The 21,281-nt window shown below is 50.7% G+C and overlaps 7 protein-coding genes across 12 annotated transcripts in view; 2 read left to right on the top strand and 5 right to left on the bottom strand.

Moving 5' to 3' along the window:
- Positions 1 to 1,343, bottom strand: part of LOC120950366 (trithorax group protein osa) — a 28,003-nt gene extending 26,660 nt beyond the window's left edge. For 2 of the 3 annotated variants that reach the window (XM_049607347.1, XM_049607348.1), the window contains exon 1: positions 822 to 1,343. The gene's annotated coding sequence lies outside the window, so the exon portion shown is untranslated. The remainder of the gene's footprint in view (positions 1 to 821) is intronic. The other variant, XM_040368345.2, reaches the window with a different exon arrangement.
- A 457-nt stretch (positions 1,344 to 1,800) lies between these two features.
- On the top strand, positions 1,801 to 2,864 carry LOC120951342 (enoyl-CoA delta isomerase 2). The gene has a single exon (XM_040370008.2). It carries the CDS (start codon positions 2,006 to 2,008, stop codon positions 2,792 to 2,794), a length of 789 nt encoding a protein of 262 aa, XP_040225942.2. The 5' UTR covers positions 1,801 to 2,005; the 3' UTR covers positions 2,795 to 2,864.
- LOC120951343 (28S ribosomal protein S28, mitochondrial) lies at positions 2,843 to 3,763 on the bottom strand. The gene is made up of 3 exons (XM_040370010.2): positions 3,367 to 3,763; positions 3,174 to 3,295; positions 2,843 to 3,095 (listed from the first exon to the last, which is right to left on the bottom strand). Exons 1-3 carry the CDS (start codon positions 3,625 to 3,627, stop codon positions 2,918 to 2,920), a joined length of 561 nt encoding a protein of 186 aa, XP_040225944.1. The 5' UTR covers positions 3,628 to 3,763; the 3' UTR covers positions 2,843 to 2,917.
- A 593-nt stretch (positions 3,764 to 4,356) lies between these two features.
- On the top strand, positions 4,357 to 6,823 carry LOC120961047 (regulator of nonsense transcripts 3B). The gene is made up of 2 exons (XM_040384620.2): positions 4,357 to 5,209; positions 5,300 to 6,823. The coding sequence occupies exons 1-2, from the start codon at positions 4,576 to 4,578 to the stop codon at positions 6,652 to 6,654; spliced, it is 1,989 nt and encodes a 662-aa protein (XP_040240554.2). The 5' UTR covers positions 4,357 to 4,575; the 3' UTR covers positions 6,655 to 6,823.
- A 106-nt stretch (positions 6,824 to 6,929) lies between these two features.
- On the bottom strand, positions 6,930 to 9,476 carry LOC120961046 (exocyst complex component 6). The gene has a single exon (XM_040384619.2). The coding sequence runs from the start codon at positions 9,348 to 9,350 to the stop codon at positions 7,041 to 7,043; it is 2,310 nt and encodes a 769-aa protein (XP_040240553.2). The 5' UTR covers positions 9,351 to 9,476; the 3' UTR covers positions 6,930 to 7,040.
- A 329-nt stretch (positions 9,477 to 9,805) lies between these two features.
- Positions 9,806 to 16,557, bottom strand: LOC120961049 (vasorin). Of its 4 annotated transcripts, none has more exons than XM_040384623.2 (5): positions 15,476 to 16,557; positions 12,404 to 12,635; positions 11,132 to 11,275; positions 10,631 to 11,045; positions 9,806 to 10,558 (listed from the first exon to the last, which is right to left on the bottom strand). In XM_040384623.2, exons 2-5 carry the CDS (start codon positions 12,617 to 12,619, stop codon positions 10,185 to 10,187), a joined length of 1,149 nt encoding a protein of 382 aa, XP_040240557.2. In that variant the 5' UTR covers positions 12,620 to 12,635; positions 15,476 to 16,557; the 3' UTR covers positions 9,806 to 10,184. The 4 variants fall into 4 exon arrangements, with proteins under 4 accessions (XP_040240557.2, XP_049462008.1, XP_049462007.1 ...); XM_049606051.1 differs by lacking the exon at positions 15,476 to 16,557 and adding an exon at positions 13,846 to 15,419; XM_049606050.1 differs by lacking the exon at positions 15,476 to 16,557 and adding an exon at positions 12,849 to 13,457.
- A 231-nt stretch (positions 16,558 to 16,788) lies between these two features.
- On the bottom strand, positions 16,789 to 20,084 carry LOC120961048 (probable hydroxyacid-oxoacid transhydrogenase, mitochondrial). Its single transcript, XM_040384621.2, has 4 exons — positions 19,326 to 20,084; positions 19,185 to 19,266; positions 18,083 to 19,117; positions 16,789 to 18,003 (listed from the first exon to the last, which is right to left on the bottom strand). Exons 1-4 carry the CDS (start codon positions 19,376 to 19,378, stop codon positions 17,779 to 17,781), a joined length of 1,395 nt encoding a protein of 464 aa, XP_040240555.2. The 5' UTR covers positions 19,379 to 20,084; the 3' UTR covers positions 16,789 to 17,778.
- Between the last annotated feature and the right edge of the window lie 1,197 nt (positions 20,085 to 21,281).

Raw genomic sequence — 21,281 nt, 5'->3', positions numbered from 1 at the left:
CCGTGCATGCGTAAGTGTGCGTGTGTGTGGGTATTACTGCGAGATTCACTATTCTGCGCTCTAGCCGTGGGGTCCCTCCAACTGCAGCCGAAATATGAAACCACAGCGGCAACGGGTGTAATTGTACTCTTGGGAGAGGGTGGAGGGAAGCAGGCTGCCTCTATAACCTCCGTCACCGCTTGCTTCGACTTTAGTACAGCAGTGTTCGACAGCGGATTTTGACACACAACCATCAGCACAGCAGCACACCGGAAGAACCTCGCACGCAGCGCACTTGCTGGCCAAAAAAAGAAGAAAGAAATAGAAGAAAACTGAAGTTTAACCCGTTTCCCACTGCTACCCCATTCCTTGCCCAAGACCCACTCAAAAACTATCGCTCGTGATAGTCACCACCACCCTGTCCAACTGTTCTGCCCCAAGGAATGATCTTTTTTCCGATTAGGCAACGTCGTCGGCGGCGGCGTAAAGGTCGAGTGCAGAGAGAAAAGTAGGCTCCCCTCCCCCCGCGCGCTGTGTGTGTGTGTGTGTGTGTTTCCTCCTTTGCTCACATACCGTTTTCTTTTCACACACACACACACACACGAGCACACGTAGTGACACACACACACACACACTCACACACATTTTCACACGCACGTACAGGCACGCACACCGGTACCTGGGCTGCACGGAAGGGTACGTCGCCGCTTTGAAGCAGAAAGGAACCGTGCAAAAGGGCCGCTGCAAAACGAGGTGGCTCTTCTTTCTCTCTCTTCCCTCAACTCCAACCCAAGGGGACACAGACATACGCACACACACACACGCGCGCATTCACTACTCACACTCGGTGTCGTTCCCCGGCTGCTGCTCCGTTTTCAGGAAAAATGTTGAAGTCGGCTTCCCTTTTTCCGTTTTTTCCTTCCTACATGCGCCCCTCTCCACCACCTGACACACACACATACACGCGCAGAGGGCACCCGAATCGAAACTACGCACACTATGCCTCTAGCGCGAACCCGACAGGGGGGACACACCGGACCGTACCGTACGACACGGGGCGGGGACGACACACACACACACCGGTTTTGGGGCGGGGGGCACCCTCCTTCACTTCTCTTTTCACGGGGGCGCGCGCTGTGTGGTGCTCGAAACAACGCGTCGGAAAAACCCCGGCAGGGCCGTCACGCGCGGGGATGCTTTTCACGCGGCTGCTTCGCACGGGAAAGAAAAGCGGCTCGCTCGAGTGGCTGGAACTTCTTCACGGGGTAAGCGGAAAAAATCTTCTGCCTTTCCTCGCACTCTGCGACGAGCGCCGACGTCGTACCGGATGTGAAAGAGCTTGCAAAATCGATGAACCCGCCCGCTGACAGCTGTCAGGCGCGGGATTCGTGTATAGTCGGTTTCGCTCGCCCGTTCGTCGAGAGCGCGCCGAGCAGTTTCGTCGATTTCGATCAAGTGGCAATGGCACAGTGGGCGCCGTGTTTACGAACAGAAAAAGATTTTAAAATTTGATTTTTTACACTTTCTTTTCTTTTTTTAGCAAATCTAATAATTTAAATAAATCATAAAAATGCAATATTTTACATGTTTTGCACACATTGATAAAATTATCTCAATATATTTAATTTAATTAAAACAGTTCTAGGGTGATTGTGCTAATTTTCTATGAAAGCTCGTGCTAAATATTTTACATAATTTTTGCAAATTTTGATTCCATTTTGTTTGTACAATATTCGAATATATTCGCATAACATTTCATTTTTTACAATAACTGACCCCACACACCCGCTTGCAAAATAAACACTTTTGACCCTTGCCCTACCTCCAGTACGCTTCTATTGACCGACTGCAGCTCATCCCCCCCAAGTCAACAGGTCGTTATCGTTCACCCCACCGGCGTTCATGTTATCAGGGTGAATTGTCGTTTTATTCTCCTCTGCCTCAGTGCGCCACCATAACAGCTCGTGAGCACTTTTCGCCCTCCAAAAAAGTCTTCTCCCAGCAAAGCAACAAAGCGCAAGTGACGATGGCAGGTGCTAAAGAGCCGGCCCACCTAAAGCTGGAACGCTTCGGGACGGTGCTGCGGGTGACGATCAACAATCCGCGCAAAAAGAACGCCCTCAACCGGCAGGCGTACCAGGATCTGGGCGATACGCTGGTGTCCGCCAACAAGGACGACAGTGTGCATGTGGTCGTGCTGACCGGGGCGGGCGATTTCTACTCCTCCGGCAACGATATGGTGTCGGCTGTGGCCGAGGAAGGCTCGGTCGAGGAGAAGCTCGCTCGCGGAAACGCGATTCTGCGCGAGATGGTGCGTGCCTTTATCCAGTTCGACAAGCTGCTGATTGCGGTGATCAACGGGCCGGCGATAGGCATTGCGGCCACCACGGCCCTGCTGTGCGACGTCGTGTACATGGTCGATACGGCTTACTTCTATACGCCCTTCACAAGTCTGGGGCTGTGTGCGGAGGGCTGCTCCTCGTACACGTTCCCGCTGCTGATGGGCCGCAGCAAAGCGTCCGAGATGCTGCTGCTAAACCATCGACTGTCGGCACACGAAGCGCTACAGTTTAACGTGGTGGCGGCGGTGGTTAAGAAAGACGAACTGGAGACGAAACTGTGGCCCCAGATACTGGAGTACGGCAAGCTGCCGATCGGTTCGATCAAGGCGACCAAACGGCTGACCAACCGGTTCCAGCGCGACCAGCTGCACGAAGCGAACGATCGCGAAACGGAGGCGCTGATGGGCCGCTACCACACGGAGGAGTCCATGAACGCGGTCATGGAGTTTATGATGCGAAAAAGCAAAATGTAGAACGAGGGTGTCATCTTGTGTTACACAAATACAAATGTAGCGGACCGGTGACTTTGGTTATGGTGTGATACGTATTTTCTACAACTTATGTACGTTCTACGGTGAATGCGAGGGAAGGTTGGATTATTTGGGCAACTCGGTACTGCGTGCTTGCTGCGAGCGGGTTGCAGGGGATGAAATCAGGCCCAGCAGCTGGCAGTCCGCTTCCAGCAGGGTAAGATCCTTGTTCGAACCCAAAAAGCGTGTCGACAGTTCGAGATCTTTGACGCGTAGCCGCACCCGGGCACCTCTCACGTAATCTCTGCAATGAAAAAACCGAAAAGTTCAAATGTGAAGCAACGGCAGGACAAATTACGTAAAATAGGGGTGTAATACATACTCGCCATTCTTCGCGGGTCGCGTGCAGACGCAGTGAAACTTCCAGCCAAAATCGATGTACAGGTCGTTCTCGACGATATGGAATATTTTCCCCGTCACAATCTTTCCCTCCGGATCGCCCAGCTGGAACGTGATGAAGAGAGTTGGGTGAATGTTTTGCAAGCGCTTGTGGAAAATCCAAATCCCTTACTTACATCGACAAGCTTTGAATTTCGCAGCAGGGAAGCAAACGTCTTTGGAGGTTCATTGGGCTGTTCTGGGTTGAGCGAGTCGCTGTGCTTTTGGTAGGCTTTCGCAAATCCACCAACCTTTTTGTTCGCTTCCGCAGACGATTCCTGTCCGTCGGTGGACACCACTCCTTCCGTGCTGAACTTCACGTACGGACCGACACGTGCCGGCTGACTAAGCGCTGCACACAGCGTCCTTTGGCGTGCTAACCGTAGCAAAAGAGCCATACTGTGTTCGTGTGATTTTAATCACGTTTTACCGTAAATTGCCGGCTTTTCTCTTTGCTAAATATCCCGGGGAAGCAGTGAGAAAATGTGAATTGTTTTGATCGCAAACGCGCTGCCAATTTGACGGTTTCTGTGACAGGCGCTCGGTGTCAGAGTGACCAGAAATACCAATTTATCTGTATTCCTACCGATTTTTTAAACGCCGATTTTCTTTTATTTTTAAAACGTCCAGCTCCAATAAATTCAGACCCCTTTAGTCAGTGTTAGAAATGCGTGTTTAATAGTTAATCTGTTATTTTTGTTGTTTTATTTATTTCTTTTAATAAAGTTTTATTTATTTTTTATTTCATTTAGTATCAGTACCCCTTCATAAAACAAAACCCAGCAAATAGCACGATAATGAATAATGATATGGTGGCGCAACTTGCAAAGTGTCGAAGTAGAACTAGCGATATGGTTGGTAGCATTAAGGATGCAGCATGAGCGTGAATTGGAATATGAGGGGTGGGAATGAATGCGATTGTTCATTTCTATTTTTCGCTATTTTTTGCATGAGTTCATCCTTCACGTGTGTTCACTATCCCCGAAATGGTCTGTATATCGTAGATGTTTCATTAACGAATTATCCCCGAAAACACCTGCGAAAACCAGCGTGGTCGGGAGTTTGGGATCTGGCCACACTGGGCGCGTGTGACGTCGACCACCGTGGGGCGCCGTTGACATTTGAGCGCGCTGTCACAGCGGCACACCAAAACAAAAGCAAATACCTACCAGCCCGTACTGATCGTCCCATTTTCACGCGCAGCCCCCACAGAACGCCTCGATGCGAGTACGTCGCGTGCGGGCAAAACGGAAAGCAACAAACCGATTTCTCGGCTGGTACGGTTCGCGGATATCGTAACAGCCCTGGCGGTCATCGACCGTGAGTGTACTGGTGCGGCCGGACCGATGGATCAACCCAAGTCCACCGGAACACGCGCCACCGGTGGCGGCGGCGGCGGCGGCGGTGGCGGTGGTCGCGACAAACCCGACAAACAGCGGCAACAACAGCAGCAGCAGCAGCAGCAATCCCGCAAGGACAAGAAGGATAAGGGCGGCAAATCGGGCGGCTCGAAGCGCAACAAAAAGAACAAGAAGGATGCGCCGGCGCCCATGACCCGGGTGGTGATACGCCGCCTACCGCCCACCATGACGGAGGCACTGTTCTGCGAGCAGATCGCGGTCGATGGGAAGCTGCCGGCGAACGATGAGTTTTACTTCGTCGGGCCGGACTGGACGCTCGGGCAGAATGCGTCGTGCCGGGCGTACATCAACTTCACCAACCCGGCGGACATCTTCCGGTTCACGGACAGCTACGACGGGTACACGTTCGTGGACAGCAAGGGCATGGAGTACCAGGCGGTGGTGGAGTACGCACCGTTCCAGGGGCCGCTGAAGGCGCGCGCCCGCAAGAAGGACCCCAAGTGTGGCACGATCGAGAGCGACACGCACTTTATCGCGTTCAAGGAAGCGCTCGAGAAGGAGCAGGAGGAAGCGCTGCACGGGCGGGGCACGCAGGAGTTCAGCTTTAAGATAGAGCAAGGTAAGGCACACGCTGTCCGATTGTTACGGGGTTATAAAACTTTCCAATTTACTTTCCACACACCGCACACACACACACACACACATGCAGAGGAGAAAACCACGACAACACCTTTGCTGGAGTACATCGCACAACGGAAGCAGGAGAAGCGTGACGAGCGGCGGCGCAAGCAGGAGGAGAAGCGGCGAATGCGCGACGAGGAGCGGCACATGCGGAAGACGCAGATTGCCCGTGCCATCCCGGACGCGATACAGGAGGAGGTGTTCCAGGAGTTTATGGAGCGGACCGCACTGCCCCGGCTGCAAGGCGCGGGAGGGAAGGCGGGCGCAGCTGGCAAGGGTGGTGGCGATGGACGGTTTAAGGATGAGAAGGATAAAAAGTCGAAGAATAAGAAGGAGCGCAATCGGGAGAAGAAGGGCGAGGGACCGCTGGAAGGGGAGAAGGTAGTGATCATGAAGAAGCAGGATCGCGATAAACAGCAGGAGCAGCGAGGCGGTAAGAAGGAGAAGCAAAAGCAGGGCAAGGAAGAGAACCGCTTCCGGGAGCAGAATCAGCAGCAGAAAGGAGGAGGTGGAGGAGGAGGAGAGAGAAATGAAAAGTCAAAAAAGGATAAAACAGCTTCCGGTGGTGTCAGTGAGCAACCGACCACGTCCAAAGCCGCCAGCAGCACCACCAACGCCGCGGGAACGATTCCCGCCAGCGGCACCAACACCACCACCACCGCCAATAACAACAGCAAAAAGGAGGTAAAAAAGTACAGCGAACGGCGCAAGGAAACGCGTGCCCGTGCCGAGACGCGGTTCGCCGAGCAGGACAACGGTAAGAGCGAGCCGGCACCACCCTCCAAAGAGGCAGCGGCCACCGACCAGAAAGCGGGAGGGGAGGTGAAGAAAACCATACTCACCGCCAACGTACCACCGTTCGTACCGAAGGAGAAGAAACCCACCGGCGGGCAGGGATCGCCCCTCGCCGATCGTAGTGCCGACCTGCCGGACAAGATGGCCAAACTGTCGATCGAAAAGCAACGGGCGGCCGACAGTGGGAAAAACTCCCCGGACGCTGGTCGGTCCAGCTCGGCTGGAAAGCTGTCGGAAAAGCAGCGGGAAGCCAGAGAGGCACGCAAAATCCGCAACAAGGATCGACCGTCGATCGAGATCTATCAACCGCGCAAGCGGATAGTGTCCGGTGGGGCCGGTGGCGGCAAGAGCGAGGACGATCGGGGCCGTAGCGATTCGGACCGACCGTCAGACAATGTGTCCGCTTCGGCATCGGCCGGAGGAGCGGCCGCTGAGTCGGGTGACGGGGCGGCGAAGGATCGGCGCCATAAGCTCACGAAGAAAGCTTCCGATCGGCCGCAGCGGGAGAGGAAAAATGGACGCAAAAACTCGATCGATGCGGATGGTGCGAAGGAACAGGTGGTGGCCGTCAGCAGTGCAGTGCCGTAGTGTCGCCCACCTTCCTTACAACCTAAGCGATTGAAGAGAGGAAAACAGCTTGAAACGGCTATTAGTAATCCTTTCCGTTTTGCGTGTTGCTGATTCTGTTTGTTTGGTGGACGCAATAAAAAAACACATGGAACGCGAAACACACGTGTTCCGGAACTTGTCTCATTAATTAATGGCGAAAGTCTGTTGGCTTTTTTCCTGCAAACAAAATTGTAAAATTGCTTCTTTGCATCGTTGAATTCCTTCCACAAATACAAAAAGTAAAACCACCACTATTACTGTGGATTAAATAACTTAACGCTTTATTTATAATAACATATCAGTATTTCAGTACAATTTAGCAAATATTTGTTCGTTAGAGCATCGCATTTACTCGCTCCGCAACCTTAGCTCTGCCGTTCCGCCAGCTGCTTCAGCTGCCGCAGCACCGTCTCCAGCAGCTTCTTCTTGTCCCGCTCCGATTTGGACTTCATCAGCGACAGCATCGACTTCTTGTCCGCCTCGCGCAGCTTCTCCAGCACCACAATGATCGTGGACGGATGCACCAGCGAGTACCGGTTCTCATCCTTCCCAAAATCGTGCAAATACGCACTCCAATCCTCCGAGATGAGCAGATCGAGCAGCTGCCTGATCTCCGCAAAGTGCTTGGACAGATCGCCCTCGCGCAACCCCGGCACCGGATCGGACGACGCAAACAGCTCGAACTGCATCAGATCGAGATTGATCTGGTCGAGCGCACCGCCCGAAATTTGCCGTATATCCTCGGACAGGATCAGCTTCGAGATGGTGGTGGCAATGTGCTCGCACGCCTTCTTGCACGCGGCCTGCGCCACCCCGGGCAGGATGTACGAGAAGCTTTGGAAGGTGCTCTGCAGGAACGCCACCATATCCGTCACGAACGGTGACGCGTGGCCGTACGATTCCGGCAGCACCCAGTCATAGTTTTCCAGCTCCTCGAAGAACTCGTCCAGCTTGCAGCACAGCTTGGTCGATACCTGCTGCTCCGCCTCCGACCGGGCCACGTGGAACATGGCCGACGGCGTCTGCGTAACGCTCTGCACCGTGCCCGTCATTTTGCACACGAACGAATCCAGGAACGGACCCGCCTTCTCCAGATACTGCGTGTCAATGATGATCTGAATGACCTGCATCAACGCCAGACTGGGACTGCGGAAAACCGCCGACAGACACCCGCTAAAGCTGCGCGTCAGCAGCAAATTGGCCGCCTTCCGCACCATTGCCGCGATTTCGTTCGGCGACAGCGTCAGTTCCTCGGAAAACTTCATGCACGCGTACATAAACTCCATCGCCTGATGGTACACCTCCGGGACCATGCGCGAGAAGGGGAACTTTTTCGGGAACGGTTGCGCCTCCAGCTGCTCCGAGTGGAACGGGAACCGCTCCAGCACCGCATCGTACTCCTCCTGGCTGTGCGCCTCCAGCGGCAGAAAGTCGCTCCGGTCCAGTATGTCGCGGAACTCGTTCACCCAGCGCTGCAGCAACACCTCGTTGTAGTGGTCGCGCATCTCGAGCAGCAGATCCCACAGCTGCGTCACCGTGTAGCCGTAGTTCTTGAGCGTCGTAATGCTCAGCATAATCAGGTTTTTGATGCGCAGCAGCACGTTCGGATCGGTGCAGGACGACGACGACATGCTCAGCACGTTCACCGCACGCGACAACGACGACGACCACAGATCGTCCAGGTACGTTTGCGTCACGATGTCGCCGCCCGTATTCATCACGTGATCCTCCACCACAAAGAAGCCCACGATCGAGTAGATGTACGTTTTGTACGCCTCCAGATTGTCGTGCATGGTTTGGGGCGCCTGCAGCACCAGCTTCGCCTGATCCCGCCGCTGCTGCCGGTAGTCCTTCTCGAAGTACTCCTTATCGTTCAGCACCGTGTAGATGTGCAGACAGCGATAGATGGGCGAAAAGTCGATCAAATCCTGCGCACTCACGTCCTCATCGTCGTCCCCAAAGTCCCCCGACCCGGCCGGGAATCCACCCTGCTCCGCCTGCAGCGCCTTGTACTCCGCGATGATCGTTTCCAGGTCGCGCTTCTGCAGCTCCTTCGTGTGTTTCATCGCAATCTCGCCGATTTTGGGCGAAAATTTGCGTATATTCTCCAGAAACTCGCGGAAATCCTCCTCCGACGACTTCTTGATGTTTTCCTTCAGCTTCGGTATGGTGTCGCGCATCTGCTGCGAAAAGCGGTACCCCGCCACCTTCGGCAGATACTCGCTCTCGAGCACCTCGAGCGTTTTCAGCGCCGGATAGTAGCGTTTCTCGCGCACCTGTTTCAGCAGCTTGCTGTAACACTCCAGCACCGGCAGACAGCTCGACAGGCCCTCGATTGCACCCGCTATGTTGCCCTCGACCTTGCGTGCCTTCACCAGCTCGTTGCCCTTCGCAATCACGCCGGCGGACGCTTTGCCAAGGCCATCGTTCAGCCCGAGCACCTCCTGGTTTAGGCCCTGGGCTTGCGATTTCACCAGCAGCAGCTCGCGGATCGAATCGATAAAGCCCTGATAGTACAGGTTGCAGATACGCTCGATGTCTTTGTCGTGGGAGCGGATGCGCGACTCCAGCTGCTCGGAGATTTGGTCCTGCGAGTTGCCCTCGAGGATGGTGCGAAACGTTGGCCCCCAGTAGTCGTCGACCGCCTCGATGTCCTGCATGGAAATGTTGGCCATTTTCACTGCCCCGTTGTTTTGTGTGGGCGTTTTTCCGCACCCTGCACCGATGAATTGCTGTGGTTGGCTGTGTTTGCCAGCGATGTGTTGTTTGTTGATAATATGAGTAATGCACACAGGGACGCCTCGTGATCATCGAGAGTGAAATATGAAATAAAATATAAAATATTATTTTAAAAGTTTTTATTTTTGTACTGCTCAAATGTTTTAATTTGATGTTATTTAAATTTACATTGCTTTAATTAATGCTTGTTAAAAAATACACCATTTTTTCATTCGAATTTCCATTCCACGGCGTTGATCGACGATCGATGAACGTTGGATGCACAGTGGGAATGCATACAGCAGAAAATCGGTCAAAATTTCAATAAAAAATGGCGCACCGATTGGCCGTTTTCTTCAAATTTGTGTTTTCGATTGTAGAACGATGAATAAAACACGCTTTTTTCTTAAAATTGTATCGTTATTATATGTTTGGCACGCGTGTATTTGATCATCGTTACAAATAGACAGGTTCGTTCGTCAGCAAGTAGCAGTTGTTCACTGTTATTTATGCACTACTTCCCATCATACCATCATCATTAACATCTTAACACGTATTCTATCAACAATTGCTAATATACTCTAGGAAGTTCTTAAGTTATTACATGGGAACGAGCGCGTTTAAATCTGTCTGTATGTGTGTTGCTATTTGGTATGTTGCTAAAAACAATGGCCTATGTACAGGAGGACGAACGCTTCGCTTATCGAAAAAAAACCCCTAAGTTCCTATCGTTAGTCTTATGAAGCTGCTCTAAACAAAACAACATGCAAACAACTCGGTGCGTATCTTCACTAATCACAATCGCTCAACAGTTTATCACACTTGGCAGTGATGGTCGTCCCTGTCGTCGTCGCGGGTGGCACCTCCGACTCGGGCCCATCACCGGCCGGTCCCGGTACCAGGATGACGCGGTTAATGCTTTTCAACGGCACCTTCTTTGGCTTTCGCTTCGCTTTCAGCCGGCGCACGTTCCGCCGATGCAGACAGAAGAGGATGGTCGCGAACAGGACGATGCAGCCGGCCACCGCGGCCGAGATCTTCATCCAGGCCGATTTGGCTTCCGTGTCGAGCTGGCGGGAGTTGCGTATCTCCATGCACTGGTGGTAGTCGGCCACCTGGTCCGGCTCGATGTCGCGTTTCGCTTCGGCATTGCACAGGTTTTGCTCTGCTTTTTGGAATGTAAGTTGTAAATGAGGGGCCTTTTTTCCTCGCCATTTTAACCTCCCAAATGACTCACCTGACGATGTTAGCGGGATGCAGTACAGGGGTGGGAACATAATTTTGGTTCGCCGAAGGACCAACTCGGCCGTCAGCACCTGGCAGGGACAGATCGGGATCTGGGTGTTGTTCAGCTCGACCGTTTTGAGGTTGCACATGGGCGAGAACTGACCGAGGGTGAGCTCTTTCATCGGGTTGGACGAGATGTTGAGCTGCCAGAGGTCGGGCAGGACGCCAAGGTCGGGCAGCCGCTGTAACCGACAGTCGGCCAGCCCGAGCACCTGCAGTGGGGCTTTGATTGGCTTCTCTAGGGCAGGAAGATCTTCGTCCAGCTTGCTGAGTGTGTTGTGGCTGACGTAAAGGTTGCGCAGGGAGGGTAGCCGGAACAGCTCTAGCGGTATGCTGATCAGTGCGTTATTCGAAAGATCGATCGCCTGGGAAAGGGAGGGGGGAGATGGAAAGAGGCACGTTTTAGCGCAGCATAAAATAAACATCCCGCCGCGGGTGTGCTTCACCCTACCTCCAGGTTCGTGAGCGAGCTGAACGTTTCCGGCTCCACGTTGTGGATCATGTTCTCGAACAGATACAGATACTTGACCGAACCGTACCGGGCGAAGGATTGCGGATTTAAATCTCGGATACGATTGAAGCTGAGATCGAATATCTGAAACCGGTAGCAAAAGGGGAGAGAGAAGGAGTTTGAAACATTAGTAAAATCGTGAAACACATGATACAAGGCATGCTATTACATCCCCGGCATCATCGATTCGAGCACACTAACAAACCATACATCAAGTGGTGGGGCTACCGGTGGGGGCAACCGGAGAAACCGGAGATCTTCTCCCTCGTCCGACTGACCATTTGGGTTAATTGATTTAAATTGGTTTGTTAGTCTGCCGTAGTGTGTTCCTTACGCTGCTGTGCTCGGATGAGGATAGATTGAGAAAAAGGAACGGCTTCCCGGACCAGCGTCACAGAGTTGCAACACACGGTGTGAGCGAGTCTTGGAAGAAGAAACGTATATTGGGGCAGATTTTCAAAGGTTTAGTAGTAAGCAAGGGAAAAAGGGAATTCGATTTAACAACTTGACGATGATGATGATGATGCCCGACGTGTCGATCGCGTTCGCAAAGGTTATACTGTTTACGATGATCTTGAAGCAAAAACAACTAATTCACTCATCTTGTGGCCTTGAATTTGAAAAACGCCCGGTATGTCGATGGTGTTAGGCGTCGGTTGTTTAATTTTATACTTTGACTTTCCTCAATTCTTTAGATCTGTTTCTCGGCTCATGATCGTACCGTTTCCGGCGCGTTGGCTAACATGATCATGGGGTGCATCAATTGACCCCGGCTGCCCGTCCCACTCGGAGGATCAACAAATTGTGCGGAATTAGAGCAACAGCAGCAGCAGCACACCGCTTTAGTGATGGAAAAAATGAAGTTTTTGTCGGAATCGATTCCGGCTAGCTCCAAAGTTTTCTGGAATCGATTTCGGATAGTAGCTTCGGAATCAGTTTCTGGAATCAGCTCCGAAATTGGTTCTTCTGAAACTTCTTATGTTAATTCAAGAGCTGGCCATTTCTGGAGTCAATTGTGATTCCGTTGCCGAGGAACATTGCGATTCCCAGGTCAATTCCGATTCTGGAGCCCATTCTGATCGCGCAATCGATTGGTTCCTTTGGCTACGGCTACGGAATCGATTCCAGCATCGGAATCGGCTCCGGAATTGATTCCGAACACGGAATCGGAAACGGGTAGGACCGATACCGAGCTCCCACCGCACCGCTTACCTCGAGACTAGACTTGAGCGTCTGGGGAATTTCCTTCAGGTTTAGGTTGGCACAGTTGTAGCCGACCATTTTGTAGGTGCGCTCGAGCTGGCACCGTTGCTGCGTCCGATCCAGCTCCGTCGGTAGCGTTGCGAACCCGTTTGCATAGCTGAGCGTTAGCATAAAGATGGCGGCCGTCGTCAGGGTGGCGGATGATGTGCTTATCATTGGATGCATTCTGGCTGGATATTACCTACGGGTATAGGGGGGGGAGGGAAAACAAAGACCTTTTTAATTGAGGGTTACCCATTTACCGGGGCACAATCATTGTGTGCGATGAGTCGTCAAATCTGGCGAGGGGTCTGTTTCGAATAGAATCATGCTGTTATGCCATAGTTAGGGGCTGACGAGCAGCAACAACGATCGATTACGCCACGGAGCTATGCTGTGTACTGCTGCAACTCACGTTTTAACGATCTATCTTTGTATGCTCTATCGGTCGAGTTATCAAGACCGATCAAGTGCATCACTTATAACTTATGGCCTGATAGTGTGGACAGCGGGTGTAAGCTTGGAGTGTTGTTGTTGGAGTGCGAACCGTAAAAACAACCTCTTATCAACTTACACCAACGTCGCAGTCGCACAGTCGCACAGTAATCTAAGACTACTTGGAAGTAATCCGTTTCCTGCAATCTCTTGAACGAAACTAGTCCGTTCTCCAAAACCCTTTCAATGCAACAATATATTTCCCCCGCGTTTCTCCCTGGAGCTCTTCTAGTTCTAGCAGGCACCGTTGTTGACATGTTGTTGGGGCGTGGCGGCCCTCACCCTCCTCACCCAACGTTCTGGATTGTTGATTTCTAATGTCGGATTGTACCGTCAATCAACGTGCAACAATTGGCCGGTTCGATCGAGCGAAGCGCTCGCGCACCAACATCCACTGGGACGCAGACGAGATCTTCTTCCCTTAAAAGGTGAAACGAATTCGCTTTTAATTTAATTTATGAGGTCACGTACACATAACGCACAGCACACACACAATTAGGTGACACACACACACACACCGGTTGCGGTACAAAGCACTATTTTCCATTAGCAAAACGGTTGTGACCAGACACACCTGATTTTATTGCGTGTTTATGGGCTGTTGATCGTTGTGGCGGGTTTGCACCAGGCGTGCGCCACCAGGGGACTCCATTGCGCGGTTTTTTTTTCAATAGCACGTGGTTGATGTTTTCTCAAAAAAGGCGTTTTAAAATGAGGAAAAAAAAAACACAAATATTTCACTTCACCTTTAAACCTGATTCACTCTACTCCGTTGTTCAGCACAAAAGTTTCCTTCAAATGGGGGCAATTCTGCTGAAACTATCGCCACCTCTCAAACCATGTGCATTGGTTCCGTTTGTTTGTTTTATTTTCCTGATTTGATTCAGACTCACGAGCTCTCCTATCGGGCAAATTACCTCGCGGTTCGCGAAATTCTAGTACCGCAGGGGGTGGCCGGACGTACAATATTTCCCTCTCCGGTTACACATGGCACTAATTAGGTCACTTCAAAACGGCTGCACTAATCTACACTGATGATGATGGTTTTCATTTACAGGTTTTAGCAGAGTGGATAAGCGGCTCTCTCTCTCTCCCGTGTTGTCCCGTCTCAACAAGTGCAATCACATCAGCTGATGAAATTTCACACCTGCCGACCGTGCGCGCGTGCGTTTTGTGCAATGAAGCATACAATAACGGTATTGCTGCGGGGTCTAGAACACGATCACCAACCGGCCCTACGACAGTACGATCGGGTCGGGAATTGTTGACGTTGCTAAATGCACAGGAAATGCCAATTGGCCTGTATGTCCAGTGTGCCACACACAGTTGAGACAATCCGTTCGCTTGACAGTTTCCACCCGAATGTTCAAATTATACCAAACGCGCCGGAGAACACGTCCGGCTGTCAATTAGTGGTGGTGGCCAGTCGATCGACTGTTGCATTGCAACAGTTCGAAGGTCGAGAAAACTCGGGAGCGTCTTACGCACGCAGGCACGCCCGCACACAAATACTCGCACCAGACGTCAAAAGATCAATATTTGCTTCTCACAACTTTACAATTTTCCCCACCCGATGATAGGACGGGTGCAGTCCCCAGTGGAAAAGGGGTTTATTTGATGAGACCCTTTGGGGGGAGATCTGCCTGCTCCACCATTAGCGAACGTTGAACAAAACAAAAAAAACGCCCCAGTTAATTGATTTAATTTCGTTTAATTGAGTCAAACACGATTGCGTGTGCGTGCGTTGTTTATTTTTGCGTTGAAGATCTTGGAACGATCGCGGCTTTCCGCGATCACGATGAAACGATGTCTGACTACTGCACTACACACAGATCTACAGCCGATCCACCCCGGTATGCTATTGTTTCGTTTTTCGCGATGAGTACGTCTGCCCTTCCCTGCACCTCCCTGTCCGTTCGCTGCTTAACCTTGTGGGTCGTGTAAAAGGTAGCGAAAATTATGATCGACAGTTCGCCATTCATCCATCCATTCGAGCGTACGGTGATGCTTTAGCACGGCTAACTATTCACAGATTGCACTGCAAACGCTGACAGTGCTGGGGGGGGTTGGAAGTTGGTGACAACGCTTTCCGACAGACGGATGAGTAATCGTTAATGCAAGATCATTATGATCGTTTCATGAGCGTAGAATAGCAAACGCCGGACAAAATCGATGGCGAACAAACGCATCCAAATCGCACCACTGTGGTCCATTATCAGGAGCAGCAGTAGGAGGAACATTGCGACGTAGATCGATTCATCGTGCGACCTTTGAGATAAGGAAGCTTTTTTTTTTGTGTGTCTCAGCTTAGGACGCGAACCGTCTCAAATCGGGCGCCTATAAAAAGTTTGAATAATCCCATTTTGTTTTCTGTTTTACGTTCTTTCTTTTAGTCACTGTAAGGAGCGGAGCAATAACGTTTAGAAGACGTTGCGGGTTTTTTTTCTACCTAAGATCACAAGATCCCAGCACTTTAGAATGGCTCTTGAACGGGGCTTTCTCTTATCACTGCACAAACAGTCACAGAAACACACTATCATCCCTTACCTCTTGAGATGTGAATGACGCACACGGAAACACTCGAAACAAAAGTCTGCCAGTCTGGAACGGTTGTCAAACGCCCTGGCCCAGCCTAAAGAACCATCTTCACTGGACATTTGCCGTAAACGATCCACACTAAAGGCGCGCAATGTGTTGCGCAATCCGCACTACGATGAAAACTTGTTCCTTGTTAGACACAATTCGACACGAGCAGAGATCCCAGTGGCCGCAAACATTAAAACGTTATCCTTCTCGAACGGTCTGGACACGCAGTAACACCCCGCGGAATACAGCCCGGACTGGGAATGCATCACCTGTTACACGCCTCGAAAACCGCCAAACTTGTGCTTCATCTTATCGTCACAATTCCACGCGCCTGGTGTGATTGTGTGCATGGGTTTGGTATCTATCATTTGTCACTTGTAATTACTCACAGCACCGGTTACCACCGTTGATGTTTGAGCAGTTTCAGGCCACGGGTCTTTCCTAGGAAGTCACGATAAAGGCGAACCACCCGATGGGTGCTGTAGCATATCTTTAACACACATACACACTCACTCACGTCCGATAGTGTATCATTTCGTTATCATTTTAGGAACCAAAATGTCTTCTAAAATCCCCATCCCAAACGAACGGCTTTAGATATAGACACGGGCACCCTCGCTCGGTGGGCTCACAACTTGTCACGATTGTCTGCTCCACTTTACACACACACTGCACGGGTGTCAAGTGTGGTCCTCCCAACCACGGTCCTTCACTTCGTTCACGAATTGATGTTAATTAAACATCCATTTAGCGCGCGCACTTCTGACGGCGGACGTTGCTGGTGGAATCGCTCTCGGCCTCTCGGTCGACTCGATATGTACGAACTGATTTAGAAGCACGACCCGTTGAGATGCGCTTTGTGACCGTCCCGGACGCACTGGCAATTGGTACTAAATCAGACCGAATTCTCAAACCCCGGTGTGTTCGGCGCTCGGCCGTTCGGTCGGTTGGAAGCTGGCGTTGAGCTCGTTCAGCGGTGTTTCTCTCTCTCGCGCGCGCGCGCTTAAGTTAAAAAGTCTCGTCCGACGGTTTGGCTTATCACTTGCGCTGAAGGATCGCATTATCTCTGTACCGTGCTGAGAAGGATGCCTCCGAAGCGCGCATGATAAGATTCGTTTCACGACTGAATGGGAGTGAGTGAAGTTGGTGTTGTCTGTTGTCCCGGGTGCAAAGCATGGAAAGAGGCAGGCGGACAGAAGGGCACTGGGTACCTATTCCGTACTCTGAGCAGGTAGTTTGAAAATGGCAACATTTAAGAACACATTAAGACAAAATTCTGACCATTATATAGACTGTTCCTGTGAAAGGTTTGGTATTTATTAAACAAAATGTGTCCTAATGGTGTCACACAGCTGTGCTTTGTTGAGCAAAGTATTTTGTTGACGGGAAAAGCGCCAGTTAGTCCCATACAGATTCGTTCTTCCTAGCACTGCTACACGATCGAAGAAGCACGTTCGACGTTGGAATGGAAACAAAATTGTAAAAATGTTGCCTTTAGATATTCTAAGATATTGCGCGATCGCCTGAAAAATGGACGCCCTTACATTGTCTTGCCCATAAAATCCAATACGCTTGTAAGTAGGTTCTGTTCTGCTGCTTATGTGTACCCCGTACCGATAACCTACCACCCTGCTGTACCCGTTTGGCATGCAATCGATGTTTAGACCGTTCTTCGGCCTGTCCTAATGTAACCTTTTCCGTGCCTGTGTCTCAAAACGGGTTCAGTAATGCTGAAACTTGTCGATGCCACGGACGGACAACGGCGGTACCTGCGTGCCTTACCTGGCCCGAGAGTTAAATACATATGGTGATGTTGTGCGATCACCATACTGCGTGGGGAGGGTAAAATTCGGTAAAATTAACCAGCGTGCGAGTAAATCTTCTCCACCTCAGGTCCGTTCGTTCGGCCGCATCCTTAAGTAAACAAAACACACAGCCGCCCGCAGGCAATGAAAAACGGGATGATGAGCGATCATTAGCTGTGTGTGAGCGCGCGCTCGTACGTATCATCATTACCCGCTAAGTGAATGCTGATCCAACAAGTATGACGCGTGAGTACTTTTTTTCACGTAAACATTTTAGCACCCCCCCTGTGCGCCGCACGCAAGCAAACGCGTGCCGCAAAAATCATTCATGAAACGGGTCTTGAAACGAGGTGAAACGGTACCCTGCATCAAACGGCTGCACGCATGTGAATCATGTAGGAGGGGGGGAGCAAGGAAATATGAACTCGTGACACCCGGCGCGAAGATTCCCGACTTCTCCTAGTACACGGTGAGCGACTGTTCGAACAGACCGGCCAGATCTTCCTCCGACTGGGCGCGCGGTGCTAGCTTTGTGATGCGTTCCTGCGGCAGCGTCCCTTTGACCAGTGCCGGTATGTCGGAGTAATTGAAGCCGAGCGCCGATAGGCCATTTTCAATCTTTAGGTCGTGCATGTACCGTCGCACGGTGTCCGCCAGAATGGCCCCGGCATCCTTTCTGTGGCTCTGGAGGAGTAAACGAAAATAAAAAAAGGGAAAATTATTATATTAAACTCTTTTCATTTGTTCCGCAGTTCCGAGTTACCTTCGCTACATCCGCTCCCAAGATGCCGGCCGCCTCCAGATGCCTTTCAGGGCAACTAGCCCCCGTAAAGCGAAACACTGCCGGTGCCGTCATCACAACCGACAGCCCGTGTGGAATGATCGGGTGACCCCCGGTGTACCCGTCCGGGATGAACTGCTTCACCAGACCCGCGATCGGGTAGGACAGCCCGTGGCACAGATGCACACCCGCATTGCCAAACCCGACGCCCGCCATCGTCGACGCGAGATGCATCTGCGACCGTGCCTCCAGATCGTCCGGCGCGTACACCGCCCGCCGAAAGTGCCGGCTAATCGTTTGCAGCGCGAACCGTGCCCAAACGTCCGAAATCGGATTGCTGCCCTGGTACGGTGGCCGTAGCTTCGGGTTGGCCGGTGCCGGACCCCGCTCCGTGTACGGTATGGCGGTGAAACTTTCCAGCGCGTGACAGAACACGTCGAACCCACAGTAGGCGGCCACCTTTTCCGGCTGGGACAGAGTGTGGAGCGGATCGACCAGGCCGAGGATGGGCCGCAATGCTTTGCTGGAAATACCCGTCTTGGCGTGCAGCGGTTTGTGGTCGAAGATTGCTACACCGGTCGTTTCCGAACCGGTTCCGGCCGTCGTTGGAACGGCAATCAGCGGCTTCAGCGGGACCGTTACCTCCTTCGCCCGCCCGATCGGGGCGTTTACGTAGTCGAGGAATTCCGCCTCCCGGTCGGCACTGTACAGGTTCGCTACCTTGCAGGTATCGATCGCGGAACCGCCACCGATCGCTACGAACGCATCGAACCGGTGTGACCGGGCAAAGTCGATCGCCGTCTGCAGGCTTTCGTTCGTCGGCTCGACCCGCACCGCGTCGAACAGTACCGGCTCGATGCCGGCACGGACGATCGCATCGAGTCCCACCTTTACCGAGGGCAGCTGTAGCACATTCCGGTCGCTCACCACGCAGACGCTCTTTGCGCCCAGGTTTTGCAAATCATGGCCCAGCTCGCGGGTCACTCCTGGCCCGTACCGTATCGTTGAGGATGACATCTGTAGGACAAAGATCGCATGGTGTTATCTGAAGCGCAGTAAACATGGTACACACATGCACACTCACCTCGAACGCGGTATCTTTTTCCGCGGAACATGAGGTCTGCTGACTGATTGCGACCGGTCGCGAATGTGCTGGGCAGCTGCAGCTAAAGAAAAAGGAGCAGCCATTTAGTGTTACTTAAAAAATCGCGACTTTTCTACTTACCTGCCACTGGACACGGTTCGCATTAGGCTCACAATTCGACCACGGTTCCACATACTACTTGCTGCGCTATCAAATCAAGATTAAAATGGATCCGCGCTTCGCAAGCCTCTCGCGAGCAATAACAACATAACACAGCTGTGCTGTTTGGGGAAGAGAACGGAGTGTTTGCTTGTAGGTGTGAGATCGTTCAACGTGGTCTATCAAACGAAATGCCGAACGAGCTTAGGCGGTGGTCTCTCTTTATGCTGCATGCGCTGCATAAACGTAAGCTGGTTAAAAATGGAGTTGTAACACTCGAAAATGAAATTCTTCAAATTATTATTATGGTAGGTGATAGCGAATAAATGCCTTGTGATTAGAATTTCGGCACCATCCATTCCACTTACGAAGAGGAAGATGAACTGCACCGTAAAAAGTGGTATCCGTAATTCAAATAAACCCTTGATCAGATCTTCACCATGGGTTAGATTTTGGAGAAGTTTTCAAAATGTAAAGCTCACTCATAACTCTGATTCAAAGATCTCACTACTGCAGATGATAGCATACATATGGTAAAAATATATACAGTAGGTGACCGCTAACTGGATGTGTTTTAACTGGAGTGCTTTTTAACTGGAGGTTCGCTAACTGGAGTGACTCTCAGTTAACGAACACTTAAACGTCAAAACATGAAACATCCGGAATCTCATGAAGAGAAATTTGTCGCAAATGTGCATTTTTCAAACAAATTTAGGGTCTCTTCTTGCCTACGTTTGCTATTAATTTTTGTTATTACAAATTACTATATTTATATCTTACTATACTATATTATTACTATACTTTATATCAACATAAATGAAAAAAAAGTTTGGTATGTTTATTCCAGTCAACGCCAATCAAAACAATCAATCCATAGAAACGTCACTCCAGTTAGCGAACATTGTTCGTTAACTGGAGCTTGTTTACCTCTCAGTTAGCGGTCACCTACTGTAATGTAATGTTGCTTTGGACGACCAATCAAAGCTAGAAGTTAATACTACCTACCGTCAGATTTCTGTTGAAGGAGAATGGAAAGCCCTCAACGCCTGTTGTCTTTTGCTCAGCTTGACGCAAGCTGACTCATAAAAGCAATCAGATATCTTAGAAATATAGTGTAATTTAATGTTTGAAGACGATCAACACTTCAAATATATTGGATCAATATTCAGCACCTGAGATGCTCATAATAATTTCAGGGTCGTCGATTGCCATTAGGGAAGCTGCTTATACTTATAGGGAACTAAATAACAGAACAATACTTTACACTATATAACAAACAAACGAAAAGTAGAGGGGCTTGAGTAATAAGGTCGATTTGTTGTCTAGCATGACTACTAAATTGCGATATGCATACTTCACAGGGGCGATCCCGTGGTACAGTCGCTAGCACGCACGACTCAATAACATGCCCGTCATGGATGCAAGCCTAAAATGGACCATCCCCCCCGTAGTAAGACTATCGGGCTGTTTGGTACGGTATTGAAAAAGTCTCGAAAGCCTGTACAGGCCGGCACGTCCTCTTAGGACGTTACGCCAAGTAGAAGAAGAAACTAGATTCAAAACAAATATAAACGCGTAATAAGCTTTACAAATCTGCATTTAAGTTTACCTGTATACAATACTAAGTCCTAGGAGAATTGCTTCCATTGCACATGCATCACACGTCGTATTTTCGGACTAAGAATGAAAGCAATGCATACGATTGTTCCGGGTTTGGTAAAACGTTTATTCTATCAAATCCTTTTGTTGATTTATTTTGGTAGACACCTTAATAATTTAAAAAAAAGTGGGGCAAAATTAAAAAAAAAGACTCTAAACTGCAGACGGAGTTAACACTGTGATACTGATATTTTGCATTGTAGTTTTGTTGTGTATTTGTGAATGGTTGCTCCGTATGTATTTGCCCGAAATCCTTGGATCTGCCTCGAAACGGGGAGT

The sequence above is a fragment of the Anopheles coluzzii genome, chromosome 2 (assembly GCF_943734685.1).
Source record: "Anopheles coluzzii chromosome 2, AcolN3, whole genome shotgun sequence".
Taxonomy (NCBI): domain Eukaryota; kingdom Metazoa; phylum Arthropoda; class Insecta; order Diptera; family Culicidae; genus Anopheles; species Anopheles coluzzii.
Note: the sequence above shows the minus strand (reverse complement) of the source record. Positions and strands in the feature narration are given on the sequence as shown.